Below are 15,268 nucleotides of genomic sequence, written 5' to 3'. Positions count from 1 at the left end.
TTCAGCAACCACTGAATCTGTATCTTTATCTCTACCATTTTAGGTTTCTTAACTGTTTTTTCTGATTACTGGGTTTCATTTAACATGTAAATTTCCTTTTTGGGTAATTACACACTCGTTTGTAACAAGAACAAAGAATAAAGGTATGGGCCAACCGTAGCAGTAGGTGCCTTTTTTCTGAACACTGAAACAGATCGTGAATGCATGTATATGCGTACATAGAAAATAAAAAGTAGTTGATTACATAGCTTATGCCACGTTGCACACTATCCTGATGTTTTAAAGCTCCTCGGATATAACACATCCTAAGCCCATAAATGCCTCTGTCAACACCCTTTCGTACGCATAATTAGTGTTGAACCCAGACGCAATAAATTCTTTCCTGTGCTCAAGATCTTTGATGAATGGGTCATTGTATACTGAACCTTTCAACGTAAACCTTGGGTGTGCTTCTCTATCACCGTTAAACGGCGTGAACGGTACAGCATCTTTGAGTCTCGAATTCTGTACGTTCACATTTGAATTGAAATATGGATTGTTTTTCAGAACTCTATTTAGTTCTTCCAATTTCCTTCTAGCGGACGATTTTTTCAATTTAACCGTATTTTTAACGCCTTCGATTGTTTCATTGATATCCTGGGTGGTCGTACTCAACCGGTTGACGATTTCTTTCTTTGTCCACTCTTTGTTCATTCTTTCCTCCTCTTCGATTTGTCTTTCCAACAGTCGCTTCTTCAATTTCATCTCCTTTTCGAATTTTTGTCTCTGTTCGAAACTTTCTATCTCTGTTCTGCTTCTCTCCAAGTTATTCATAATCAGTTGCTTGTTTAATTCCTCGTAGGTGCGTAGTTTCTCCTCGGTCTTAGCCACATCGATCCCGTGATCTAGTTTGTATATAATGTCTTCCACCTCTTCCAAATATTTGTTATATTCCACAAGGTCACCATTGAAGTCATCGATAGTTTTGTTGAACACATTGAACACTCTCTTCCTGATGTCAACTTCTTTCTCAACTTCCACATCATCGAATATTTGGGTCTTGAACTTATTCTTTCTAAGAATCTTGTCACACCCTTTATATGGACACTGGGCAGGACCGAGACTAAATATTCGATCAACACACGACTCACAGATCCTGTGATAGCATTCAGGATTCACCAAAAATTTCACATCCGGAGAAAGGTATCGATCTGTCTTACAGATCGGACACATGTCCTTGTTTTCCTCATACTCATCCATAAGCATTTTTCTTTCACTTATATTTACTTGTGTGCGGGGGCCCACTAATGCTGCAAATCCTAAGAGGAAACAAACTCAAATTTTAACAAGCAGTTCAGTTTCTTAGCTGATGATGAGTGCTGTCTTGTGCGTCTGTTCTGTTGTATACTCTCTTTAGTATTAGTGCTTAAGAACAAATTTACGAGCGAACGGCCCGATTTGGACCATTTAGTCGATTTTTTTTTCCACTATTTACGTTTTAAATAATAGTAGCATAAACACAGCACTCAAACAAAACAACTAATTAGGCGTATATCTGCCCGTTGTAATATTTTCAGAACCTAGCTAAGGTCCTTTCATCGCGACACGGCAGAAATTAAACCGTTGTATATGAATGGCTCTATCATGGAATATTCGAATCAGGCGCAGGTCATGGTTTAGATTCATCTTACCGATTATCGTGCTCGGTTTACTGTGCTACGGTACGTGGGCTTACTGCCATAAACTATGTTACGAGCAAGTCGACAAACGACTTCGTCAGAAATCAGTTTCGGTTGGTCTTATTTGTGCGGTATGCTTCCTAGACGTAGTCGTGATTTTCATATGGCTTCAAATAGTTATCTTGGTCGGTCCAGGTACCCAACCGCACGTAGCACCTTTTTTGATCCTTCCTATAGCCTCTGAAGAGAAGACTAGCAACACTTCTCAAAACACTTCAGTGGAATACGATGCTGTGGTTCCGCCTAAGTGTTATCAGTCTGATCCTCACGGATACCCAATATGGTGCAGTGAATGTCAAAGTCTGAAAATGGAACGAACGCATCATTCTTCAGAACTAGGCCACTGCATTCCTCGCTTTGATCATTACTGCATGTGGATAGGGACTGTTATTGGTAGAGACAATTATAGACTCTTTGTGCAGTTTGCTGCTTATTTTTCAACACTTTTACTTATCATGTGGGTGTCTATTTGCGTTTACATAAGAATTATTACTCAACACAATCATAATTATAGCCCCAATTTAAACGCAAATATAATTTCAACGTTAGTGTTTGCCATCCTTGGATGGTTATTAACCGCAAGTTTGTTGGCATCGAGTATTTTTTACATGAGTCAAAACAAGACGTCTTTGGAGGCTATCATAGATAGCAAAAGGAAAAAATTTGGAACAAGGAAGATATTTTGTTATTACTCGGAAGCAAACAAGTTGAGGTTTGTGGTAGAGTTCGATAGATCTGAATTTCACTCTTTCTGGGACAAAAAGTCAATCTTAGCTAATATAAAAGACTTTATGGGTTCTAACATACTTATGTGGATAATTCCTTTAGGCAAGCCCTATACATCTCGATGCAAATCTGATGGCAAAAGCGGTTCAAAAACAACGCTAGTGGAAATATTGGGTCCCTATGAAGAAACTCTTAGTGACTACACCATTCAGGCCATTGAGGACAAGATATCAAGAGGAGAATATCTGGCCACATTGCGGGCTTCTGGTGACGATAGTGATCCTGCTTACTAAATAGTATTAAATTTTTCAAGCAATTTATATTCTGGGACGAAACTCATGTTACAATCGGTATATGTTTCTATTATCTATTCATTTTAATATATTCTGTATGCGTAGGGGAAGGGATAGTATATACATTTTCTTGATCGTCCTTCCATAAATAGTAAGAGATAAGTTTGAAAAAAATAAAAAAGAAGAGAGATTTTAACAGCAAAGAAACGGTAGGATGAACTTTAACGGACATAATAGTAGAAAAGGAAGTTTCCTATCTTCACTAATCGACAATGGATCACAGAAACCTTGATCCGAAAACGCTGAAGGTCAGCCAATTGAGAAGAGTTTTGGTAGAAAATGATGTTGCGTTCCCTGCCAACGCTAGGAAGCCTGTCTTGGTGAAATTGTTTGAGGAGAAAGTGAGGCAACGTCTCCAATCTTCACCTGAGGCCTCAAAGGTTAGAACTAGCATTCAAAAGGTTGTGAAGTCTGGGGCAAAAAACGCAGATCGCAAAAAGACATTAAAGAGTAAAAAGCTTGAATCAAGTTCTAGTGAGAGTAAAACTGTCAAAGATGAAAATGTTGAAACTAACAAGAGGAAAAGGGAACAAATTAGTACGGATAATGAAGCGAAGATGCAAATACAGGAAGAGAAGTCTCCTAAAAAGAAAAGAAAGAAAAGATCTAGTAAGGCCAATAAACCACCAGAGTCTCCTCCACAATCTAAGTCAGATGGGAAAGCAACTTCTGCTGATTTAACTTCTGAACTGGAAACTGTAGAAGAACTTCATAAGAAAGATTCTTCGGATGACAAACCAAGGGTAAAAGAGCTTCCAAAACCAGAATTGCCGAATTTAAAAGTATCAAACGAATTTTTAGCTCAACTAAATAAAGAGTTAGCTAGTGCAGCTACGGAGAATTATGATCATTCTATAAAATCCACGGACTTATCGTCTATCAGAATCGAAACAGAAGAGCCTGTTGGTCCTTCAACTGGAGCAGAAACAAGAAATGAAAGTGAGGTGATGGAGAATATCAATTTGGAAGTCCAACCTGAGGTGAAGGAAGCAAAAGAAGAACTAACAAAAATATCAGAAACTTTTGATAATCAAGACGAAGAGGATACTAGTAGGTTATCGTCGAAAAAAAATATACGAAGTCCAAAAGGTCGCACCAGGCACTTCATTGCCAACAAAACTAAAAGAGGGATAGATATTATGAAACCGTTTATTGCACATCTCTTCATTTGGTTATGGAATGGTGCTATTTTCCTTTCAATAATATGTCCTATTCTTTTTGGTCTTTGGTATCGAGAACAGAGAATTCAAGTAGGATATTGCGGTCATGAAAAGCCCCTGAAATCTCTTGCAATCTCAGCTTTCCCTCAGACTGAAAGGGTAGATTCAGTGTTGCAAGCTTATCGACCAAATTGTCTCGAATGTCCTGAGCATGGAATATGTTCTTCTTTTATGAATGTTGAGTGTGAACCAGGCTATGAGCCTAAAAGTTCTATTTTAGAAACGTATGGTATTATTCCTTTTCCAAAATATTGTGCCAAAGATGAAAGTAAAGAAAAGGAGGTTGATGAACTGGTTTGGAAAGTAAATGAATATCTTAAAAAGAAGAATGCACAACATGAATGTGGTGAAGGAGAGAATCTCTTTGAGAGTGGTGAAACGGAAACCAAATTATATGATATATTCTCTCATTCTAGACCGTCATGGGAAAGTCAAAGGGAATTCAATGATCATTGGAAAAATGTGCTTGAAATATTAAAGAAAAAAGATGATATTATCTGGCTGCCATTAGATTTTGAAACTAATGGAAAAAGAGAGAAATCTAAATCTAATAACACTAACTATATTTATCGTTCAACTTCAAAAAAATGGGTTACGTTGCAATGTCATTTAGAAGGGGATATACAGGAGTATATAACGAAATATGGTGGTTCTTTATTTATCACCCTAGGCGTCCTTTTCCTTATCAAAAAAATACAATCGACACTTGACAATTACGTTCAAGGAGAGCAGATAATTGAGAAATTGGTAAAAGAGGCAATTGATAAATTGAAAGATGTAAAGAAGAACAAAGGTGAAGAACCTTTTCTGACAACAGTTCAACTAAGAGCTACTTTATTGAGCGACATACCAAATATAAAAGAACAGAATAATCTATGGGCTCAAACGAAAGAAAAAATCATGAAAGAGCAATCAGAGAATATAGAATTATATCTTCTTGAAGAAAATGGAGAGATCATGACATGTTGGGAATGGAAAGAATGATCGTATTTCCGTCTTCAAACCACTTTTTGTTACTTTTCTTTGTTTTGTTTTCGTATTTGAGTTTCTAATGTGATAAGTGACTTTTAATTTTGTAATTTGTTTTCACGGATATTTTTCTTAGGTAAGTGTATTCTATTAATCTTTATGTAAAATATTATAACCATTCGCTGTTTCAATATGGTTTTATAAGTGGAGTTTGTACTTTTTTTACATATCATTTACTGTATCTTACATCATACCTTTTTGAGAAACTTTGGAAGATATTGCTTGTCATAAAAAAAAAGGGCGAAATGCACATGAAATCTGTATTATGTTTCGTTAAGATTAAACGCATTTTTACAAATTAAAAAATCCTTCTGTTCCTCTTCCTTGGGCAAGTGTTGTATGGTTAAAGGTTTAAATAAAAGACGTTCTAAAATACTTGGTTACATGGCGCTATAAATTTACACGAAAAATGATCAGGCAAGACCAAACCCTTCATGCCCTTCATTGATTGCCAATAATAGTGAACCACGCAATGTCTCATATGATTCATAAGGAGGTAAATTCAGTTGATTGAAACAGGTATGTGATGATGGTAGTCTTTCTGATGAACCAAAATCACGATGGATGGAAAATTTACAAACACCGTTGACACCGCTTAGTTCCTTAAACCCATTTAGAGGAACTTTACTAGTACCGGTAACAAACTGCAACAACTTGGCACGTTCTTCAGCGTCGAAGGATCTAACTGCCCTCCAAAAATAACTCACTTCCTTACAGGTTGCGGTGTAATTAACATAAGTAGTATTGTTTTTCCAGTCGTCGACATCAATATCAGGCAAACCGCTGATTAATAACTCCAATTCCTGCTCATCAAATATTGTAATGAGATCTTTGGATATAAGGGCATAGAAACCCACTAAAAAGTTATCCATTTGTTCCTTAACAGATGTCTGAAGTTTATATTCGACAACCTTTTTCACATAATCCTGTTTATTGGCCTCTGTAACTATTATATCCTTGCCCCCCTCAATCAAATTGATAACTTTATGTTCACCATAATCATCAGTTTCAACAGAAAAAGTTTCCTCTATAATATCTGTGATATCGTTTTCAAGAATCCACACCAATGATTTATAATAATCTGGATCAAGAGACTCCATATCCTTCAATGATACAGGCCTACCCAAAATATTCTTGTATACTTCACGACTAAAATGGCAATCCAAAAAGCATTGGTCTCTAATTGCTTTCCCTATAATCATCCCGATAAATTTAAAGAAAGAAAGGTGCTCAGGGTTGATACCTGATGTCCGATTAGGATGGAAAGTAGTTTTATCCGATGGTACAGGAAGAAAAAGAGCATAATCAGGGTTGAACATCTGTCTCGATAGTACTTGGTACCATTCTCTGGTTACCCCACCGGCATCGACACCACTTTCTCCTTTGAATGTTATCTCTAATTTAGAATTCTTGATTTCATCGTTTGTCTTGAAAAATAAGGCTCGATAAGAGTCCAAGAAAACCTGCTCACGGCGAACGGTAATAGGTAATTTAGGACGCTCTTGATTATCAGACTTCAATTTGGCATTGAAGAAATATCTTTTGTTGTCAAAATCCAAAACTTTTGGATTCTTGACCAATAATGCGAAAGGACCACTCATCAGTTTTGGATTTGAACGAATCATTTGATTCAACAACTTCTTGTGTGCGTCTGTAAATGGGAAAAATAAGTTTTCGACACGTGTTTTGGAAAAATCCAATAATTTAGCATCTTCATATTTGACTGCAGTGTTTCTATTTTGACTTAAGTCACTACGCCTGCATACAACCATAAGTGATTCGATCAACGGAAGTAAGATTGTGGCTGAAGTGTTGATGGCTTGACTCTTTTCAAATTGAGATAAGCACTCACTCAATGAGGACCACACTGGTCCGCCGTTCATCTTATCATATAAAGATTGAAGGTCTTTAACGTTGCGCTCTTCCTCTTTTCTTTTGTGAGTGTAAAGAAAATCAACCGTAGTTAAAATTTTCAATAATTTAGCTTGATCAGAACTTGGAAGGGTAAATTTCTGTAACAGCTCTGAATTGATCTCCATTCCGGTGGTGATAGTGCCTACTTCACGTGATAGCCCATCGAGAGCACTCTTTAATTTACTCATTATGCTGATAGCTAAAGATACCAAATGTTTCGTGAAAATGGACATACAGCCTTGTAATTTAGAGAGGTTGTAAATTATATTAAGTGTTTGTTGAAATACTCTTGTAGTACAACTATCAAGCATAATGATGGATAAAATTTTCATGAGATCATCCTCATCAAAACTAGGTAAATGAAACTTTTTGCTTAAATTTTCTTTACCATTTGAACTTGTAGAAAGGACAGCCAATGTTTTAGTACAAACTTGTAATATTCTTGTTAACAAATCCATCAATACGCTTTCGTCTGTAATGAGCTTTCTATCTAAAAGTGAGAATAAATGCCATAAAGGCCATCTTAATTTTTTGTCAGGTAAGGCTTCTTTCCTAGATTTGTTATTAGCTTTGTTCACTATCAGGTTGTCATGTTCTGCAATCAGGAAGTATTTTAGCCTAGAATCCGCGTCAATTAGACTTTGCAAAATTTCGATAGTTTGATTAGCCACTGTTAGCGGGGTACAATCTGATGGTAACTGTCTAACGGTCGTGGTTTTTGCGTGCCCCATTGCCCTGCTGGAAATAATGTTATAAACCTTTTCCAAAGAGTGCTGATCTATGATACCTTCACTTAGTATAAATAAAAATGTATTCATCAAATCATTTCTATTTTGTTTGCTAGAACATAAACGGTAGAAAAGCTCATGATAAATTTCACGCTGAATATAAGGTTTCGAAATAAACACAGATTTCATCAATGAGGCAATCCCGGCACGATCAATTAATGGTGCAAAGTATATTCTAGCCGGTTTTTTCTTTTCAGGGTCGGCGTTATTGCGATCATTACTATTTCCATGATCCAAACCGTTTTCAACTTCTTCGTCATTGTTGCTAACGTCGTCGTCTGCTCTAATCACATCGGCCGAAGAGCCAATTCTACCAAACATTCTCTGTTCCTCTGCCTCAGTATCCAATATTCCTTCTCTGATGTCTTCAGGAATTGCTTCCAGAAAATCGGAATCGATTTCTCTGGAGTGTACGTTATGATCAGAATTTAGCCTAGCTTCTGCTCTTCTTTCTCTAACATGTTGTGCAAAGACATCGGCTCTTATATCATCAGGCAATGCATTCATGAATTCTGGATCAATATCTGTACCACCTATATCAACCTCGGAACCTTGAATAGTAACATATACAGGCTCGTGGTCATCATGAGTAACATTGCTTTCTTGTATATCGTCTTGTTCTACCGATATAGCATCAGAACTGTTATGGCTTTCTACTTTAGCCTCGTTGAATAGTAGGTTCTTATTTTTCAATTTCTCTTGTTCACGTTTGTTTTCCAAGTCCTTTTGCAAAGCTAAACTGACCTTGTATAATCTGTTGATAACAGTAGGAATAATACAGTTAGCGTAAGTCTTAGAGTCGTAAAACATGTCGAATATATCCTTCCATCTGGATACCGTAGACTTTAAAATTATGCCATCTAAGACAGGTTCATCAAAAAAGCTGCCTGAGACTAGAACTTCCGAAAAGTGAAGATGATGTGATCTTGGGCGAGAGCCTGAACCAGCAACAGTCACCTGATCTGAAATATCGTTCTCCACTTGTTCCAATCCTGTAGGCCCTAGTGGATTTATTAGGTTGCTTTGGTTTCTTCTTCCACGATTTAATAAGCTTAAAGAGGGGGCGCTCATAGCAGAGTGAAAATGGGTACGATTGATTGAGCGATGATGGTTTCTATGACGCATTTCGTCATGAACTCTAAACAAAGGCTCATTCTCATTTGAAAATATATGTTCAATACCACGGAAAACACCTCTATCATCTTCTTCACTCTCACCTTGCGAGTCGTCAGTTAGCTCCACGCCTTCAGCTATCAGCCATCTCCTTCTTGAATCTCCCATTCTGGTGGAGTTAATAGGCTCATCTTCGCTACTTTCACTATCTTCATCAGAAATAGATAGGCTGGATAACCCGGAGTCCCAATCAGATTCATCTACGTCATAATCGCTTAAATCAACATCATATCCAGAACTTAGCTCGTCGTCGTAAACTTCTATGACGTCCATTGAAGCGTCATCTTCATTTTCACTGTGAGAAGAATGGCTAATGTTAGCATCATAGTCTGCCATTTCTTCATCATCTCCTGAGGGCTGGTCAATATTGATAATTAGTCCATCTGCATCATCAACCTCATAGTCCACATCCGTGCCGTCCGCTGTACTTGATTGCATTTCAGAAGATAATTCATTTTCTTCCGAATCTGAACGAGCATCATCTGCATCTTCTTCTCCCATATCATCATCTTCGTCACTAAATACTACTTCAAATCCGTTATCACTATCAACAAATGCCATAGCATCATCGTCTCCAATTAATGATGTGTCGTCATCGTCGTCTTCTTCAATGTCCTCTACGTCATACATTCCCAGCGCTGAGTTTTTGAACATATCCGGGATCTCTTCCTTATCAGACTCGTCAACCTCGTCTTCAACTTCATCATGATCTTCAATTTTGAAGTGCTCAGAAAAATTGTTCCTTGTCGAACTAATTGTGTTTAGAGCTTCAACAGCGACGTTGAAAATCTTTTTGGAAAAAGGATAGTTTAAGTCTATACTGGCCATGGCTTCCGTGATAACTGACGGAAGACCGAGGTCTATAACCAGTTTGCACAATTGGTACTGATCTGCCTCAACTTTATTTGAATCAAGTAGTTGGCGAAGATATGGAGCCTGGACATAAACCATCGATGTAATGATTCTAAACCACATATCTAACTTTAAATGATTACTTTCCAAAAGTTTAGAAGAGGAAGTGGCGTTGCGAATGGCTTTTATAATCGCTTCAATGGCAAATTTTCTAATAAAGTTCATGTGAGGATCAGCAAGCTTGACGTCAGTCTTGGTCGTCCTATCATCTTGAACAGTAGCCAAGAAACCAATAATTACGGAACGTGCTAGCATTCCAATAACCTCTCTTCTTTTAGCTTCATGCTTATCGTGGTCAGTTCCGACAGGTTTGTCTAATAATCTATAAAGGAAAAAGTTAATAGCAGTTGTTCTTGGTCTGGGGCGTTCTGCATATGTGTTTCTTCTACTGAAAGTTAAGAACTCAAATTTACATTGATTGTAACTGCTAACTAACTCGACCAAAAGCTTCAAAAGAAAAATCATGTAAGCACATACAGGATTTCTTGATGGGTCCAATTGGGCTTTTTTGTTCTCAGGCAAATCCGAGGAGTTGGCCGGTTCAGACAACCAGTCTTTCTCAGAAGCAGCCATAAGTTGTGACAGTAATAAATGCATGATCCCCGTTCTCTCGTAGATATCTGATTTTTCTGTACTTGAGGCTTGCGTATTCTTATCTTTTTCACCAAGAAATCTTTTCAATGAGTAATCAACCAACGCACCTTGATCATCAAATTCATGGAACCGAGCTGTTTCGCAAAGAACGTCAATAAATTGAGAGGGACTACGCATGACCACATGCGCCTTTTCTTCTAGAATAGTGGTTAACTCACGTACAGCATCATCCCCACCACCTAACGGTCTTGCTGTAAAGCTTCTATTAATTTCTGCACGTATTAAAGCATCAACATTTTCAGTCGTTTCAAAACATCTCCTGGTTAATAAAAGGAAAGATGACTCTAAAAAGTTTATTTTGTCTAGTTTTTGGAAACTTCCAATTACTTTCAACAATCTAGATAATATTCCCGATCTAGCTATGTTGTTAGCATACAACTCATCCCTAGAGTAGAAAATAAGTATGCGTGATGTTGCCAGTGCAGAATAAAAATTGGAAATATCAGAAACTCTGATCAGTATGTCAAATAATTTCTGCTTCATAGGGTCTGGTATGCGAAAGACTTTCGCCATGGAAAGCAATGGATATCTCAGAAGAACATCCTTGGAAAGCTCTTCGAGGTGTGGAAGCTCAGATTTCGCCAGTATAATTTCGTAAACGTAAAGAGCTTTCGAAAACCAAGGCGTATTAACATGTTCTGGCTTCAGAGACTTCTCAAGATATTCAATGAACCTTTGCATTAAATGCGAAGCCTTTTGATAAATATATTTCTCGTTCAGGAATATACCAAATAAATGGATTAAGGAAGATAAAGTAGCAGGGTCATCTAGATCTGTCTCTAAAATTCGATCTAAGATTCTACCAGCAAACACTTCAGTGGGTTCATCGTATTTCGTAAAAATTTGTAGCAAAGTTTTTGCAAACGCGTTTACAAGTTTAGGATAGAAAGGGAGTACAGTGAAGATCCTAGATGGTAAACCGTCATTGAAAAAGGTATCTCTCAGCTCATCTAATTCTTTTGAGGAACATCCTTTGTAATACTGAGCTTGCATTGGTTGTGGATAGTAGATGGATTTATCTTCACCGATTAATTTTTTATATTTTTCCCATTGTTCAGGCGAAAACAGGCCAATACTGTTATCTGCAGGAAGATCATCACCAGTATCTGTTAAATAGTTTGCCGCAACATCACCGGGAATGCCGACTTGCTCAAACAAGCTAATTTTTTTAATTGGTGGGAATATTAGGTCCCAATGCAATTCATATAATTCCTTGGTATAGATGTTCACATTAGTGAATATATTTTTGAGCATACTAAGAAGTTGCTTGAAAACTGAGTAAGGCACATTACGGGACTGTGTCTTGAAGAGGCTATCCGATTTATCCAAATCTAAAATCATTGCGAGAGCCATTACCTTAATAGGAACTGTTAAAGCTTTCATAATATTATAATCGTCATCTATTGAAACGTAATACTTACCAATACTTTGGACATTCTCCATGGTTTCAGTTTGCATTGATTTGTTGTAAAAGGTGAGAGCATTAATTAAACAGCTTAAGGTTAGGATACCGTTGGACTCATCTATGTAGTTTATGTTATCAAGTGAGGATAAATCTTTTATTTTTGTCATTCTCGTAAAGAGATCCCTTATAATGTGCAAATAAAGTAAATAGCCCCCCTTTTGATAGAAAATATAAGCCGGTATTGTTTGTAATATTTCAGTGGAATTAGGGGAAGCCTTTGGAATAGTAAACACAAAGGTGTTGAAGTTTAATAAAACGAGAATATACGGTAGATGACCTTCGAGTTCGGTGGCCTTCAACATTTCAATAACATTTTCAACAACGTTCTCAAATATATGAACTTCTGTCGTCAAATCTTTATGCTCTAGATCCATATTCCTAGAGTGGCTTAACCTTAAAAAGCAGCGAAATAGAATTGCAGTATTTGATTGTAATGTATACAGTATTGTTCGCATTTGAAGAGTATTTCTCGTTTTTACGCTGGTAATTTTCCCCTTTTGATCACCCTTTTTTGGGTCATCGATATAAATTTGAAGTGGTGGTCCATCTCCGGAAACATCCACTATAGGCAACGGCATTGTTTCTGTAATAACAGAATCTGGCATATGTTGGCGTATGTACATTTCCTCCAACGCACATTTCTGGAATAGCAACTTTAAGTTTTTAATTAAAGAAAATCCTCTTTTGTCAAAATAAGAATAGATCTGCATGATTCTCTTACAAGATAAGGTAGTGAGGTCAATGTATACATTCGTAACAATGTTCAAAATAGCGGCAAGTCGACAAAGTTTTGAATGGCATGAACGCACCGAGTTTTCCCCATCTCTTTCTAAAAAGAAACTTCTATCATTTGGACTATTCAAAAAATCATTCAGGTTCTCCAATTGATCGTTCAATACTTTCATAACATCCATGAATGCGTAGTCTTCGTATTTTTCATCCAGATACTGGAGGACCTCAGTAACATTTGAGATTGCCACGGAGGTAAAGTATTCATAAGGAGGATTTTCCATAAATATTATTGCCAGAAAATCTCTCGCTTCCAGATGTTGTGGCACCTGTGAAAAAGAACCATTTCCTAAAGACATACCAAACAAAACACTGGTAAATGTGTCCAGCATAGTTCCCTTATCTAATAGCTCCCAGTATGCAGGTTCATGTTCCTCTTTATCTGTCAATATTTCCTCATTTTTTCTGTGAAAAAAGTACTTTTGATCTTTTGGTGAAGTAAAAAGAAACTCTCTTTCATTTCTAAAGGTACTTGGCATTTTTCTGATGACGTTACACAAAGCCTCCACGATATTTGCCTTTAAGTCTGGATAATGTCTTGCTAATTCATCAATGTCAGTACCATATTCCGTAGAACGATCTCCACCTGTTAATATACGCGCGTGGTCAGCATCGAGTAAGAAATCAAACAAATTGTTTATGAGACCCTTTTCTTTAACTTGCTTCAGCCCTTCTGGATTCAAGCATATGGCAGAAACGACATCTGGAAGTAAACTTAATAATTCGGCGGAAGGCCCAATTAACTTTGGAAAATTATCGATAACATATGGAATAAGTCCTGCTTCAACCAGAACAGGATAAATAGTAGGCTCACTATTTATTACTTTCTGAACTACATCCAGAGTGTAAGTTATTAATGTTAAACCGAATACAAGTTTATTTTCTAGGATTTTCTTTAATGAAACAAGTATCGGCGAATCTATTAAATTTCTAATTCTATCCCCTGAGTCTGTGCTTAATAATTTGAGAACGAGTTTCAATAAACTTCTAATATATGCCAACTCCCTAAAAGAAATTGAATAATAAACCACTGAATATTTTGGCGGTTGCCACGTCTCTGGATGTGCAAGCGTGAAATCAATCTCATTGGCGACTGAAGTGATCAGCATAGTAAACCCATCATTTTCGATAAATTCAGTGGTAGTTTCACTGTTATCTATAAATGTTTCTAGGAGATGGGTAGCAGATGCGAGGGTACGCTTATATGGGCAATTTCTTATAGATACAATTTCCAATAAAGTAGGTATTAAACCCGCGGCGAAAAGAGATTCATGCAAAGGCTTAACGTCAGCTAAATTTGATATCAAGTAAAAGAACCTCACATTATATTCTTCATCGATTTCGTCTGTCGCTTCTCTCAATGTCTTGGCAATGTAACGGAGAATCTGAAACAACAGACCATGCGATATGTTACCACCGAGATTTCTGATAATGTCTGAGCACCAGACATGCTTCAAGGATATACATTCCAATGTGAATAAAGCATCCGTTCTTAGCTCTTTTGGTATTTTGGTTTCAGACAACGATATCAAATCAGTTAGACTATTAAAAGCATACGGATCTAATTCAAATAACTTCGAGCTTACTTGAGGAGGCGAGAAAATGGTGTTAACAAATGCAATAGCATTCAGTTTTGTTTCAATAATTATATTTCTCAAATCTATATTTTCACCTGAATCATCACTGAAGGCCTTCGCCACCGAAGCTTTTATTGAGAAATCAAACCAACTTTCTGCGGGTAAAAGGGCCATACCCTTATCAAATATTTGCTGTAGTGAGTGTTCACACAGTTCTTGGGTCGTCATAGTTACCTTCTTAATGGAAGTTTGGGTTTCATTAATGTTATTTTTTTGCTGGCTTGACTTTTTAAAGTCGTTTGAAGTATAATGTGTAAATCTCAACTTTCTCCATTTTTGAGGCACTTTTTTCTTATCAAAATATAGATCGACAAGAGAAAAGTGCTCTCCGTCTTCATCCATGACGGAAGATGACAGAGATAAAGCTAGTTTGAGAGTTTTTTTCCTGAGGTTGTGATCTCCAAATATGTTATGTGCAACTATTTTTTCTCTCGCAATCACAAACCTTTCCCCTAAAATGGCTAAAATTCGCATGACCGCTAGTTTTATTGTAAAATTCGGACAATTCAGTAGATACATTAAAACATCTCCAGATGAATAAACAAACCTGTTTTCTGTATTTAGAAGTAGTCGACGAGTAAACTTTAGCATTTTCAAACAATAATCAACATCATGCGCTTCCATTTCCACCAATTTGACTTCACACTCCTTCTTGGGGTCTTGCTTGTATTTATATTTCTCTGCCACTTTTAACAACAGCCCGTCCATTCTGTCTAGAATGGGAATCCAAACATAAAGATCATCTCTGGATCGGTCCCACTCTTGGATTGCCTCAATTCTTTCTAAAAATGTGGGAGTATCACAATCAATCAAATAATCAACTAAGGGCTTATAACCAGCGGCGAGTTTCTCCTTTCTTGCCTTTTCACACCGAGTAAAAAGCACCATGA

General features: G+C 37.0%; 4 protein-coding genes across 4 annotated transcripts, besides 1 other annotated feature; 2 read left to right on the top strand and 2 right to left on the bottom strand.

Moving 5' to 3' along the window:
• Nucleotides 1-279: 279 nt before the first annotated feature.
• On the bottom strand, nt 280-1,245 carry TFB3 (TFIIH/NER complex subunit TFB3; the record flags this gene model as incomplete). Its single annotated transcript, NM_001180768.3, has 1 exon — nt 280-1,245. One exon carries the CDS (start codon nt 1,243-1,245, stop codon nt 280-282), a length of 966 nt encoding a protein of 321 aa, NP_010748.3.
• A 367-nt stretch (nt 1,246-1,612) lies between these two features.
• On the top strand, nt 1,613-2,737 carry PFA5 (palmitoyltransferase PFA5; the record flags this gene model as incomplete). Its single annotated transcript, NM_001180767.1, has 1 exon — nt 1,613-2,737. One exon carries the CDS (start codon nt 1,613-1,615, stop codon nt 2,735-2,737), a length of 1,125 nt encoding a protein of 374 aa, NP_010747.1.
• Nucleotides 2,738-3,009: 272 nt separating this feature from the next.
• On the top strand, nt 3,010-5,001 carry HEH2 (Heh2p; the record flags this gene model as incomplete). Its single annotated transcript, NM_001180766.1, has 1 exon — nt 3,010-5,001. One exon carries the CDS (start codon nt 3,010-3,012, stop codon nt 4,999-5,001), a length of 1,992 nt encoding a protein of 663 aa, NP_010746.1.
• Nucleotides 4,956-5,415: an origin of replication (ARS439; Putative replication origin; identified in multiple array studies, not yet confirmed by plasmid-based assay).
• Nucleotides 5,416-5,459: 44 nt separating this feature from the next.
• TOM1 (E3 ubiquitin-protein ligase TOM1) lies at nt 5,460-15,266 on the bottom strand (the record flags this gene model as incomplete). Its single annotated transcript, NM_001180765.3, has 1 exon — nt 5,460-15,266. The coding sequence occupies one exon, from the start codon at nt 15,264-15,266 to the stop codon at nt 5,460-5,462; it is 9,807 nt and encodes a 3,268-aa protein (NP_010745.3).
• Nucleotides 15,267-15,268: the final 2 nt, after the last annotated feature.

This window comes from Saccharomyces cerevisiae, chromosome IV (genome assembly GCF_000146045.2).
Source record: "Saccharomyces cerevisiae S288C chromosome IV, complete sequence".
In the NCBI taxonomy this organism is placed as follows: Eukaryota; Fungi; Ascomycota; class Saccharomycetes; order Saccharomycetales; family Saccharomycetaceae; genus Saccharomyces; species Saccharomyces cerevisiae.
Note: the sequence above shows the minus strand (reverse complement) of the source record. Positions and strands in the feature narration are given on the sequence as shown.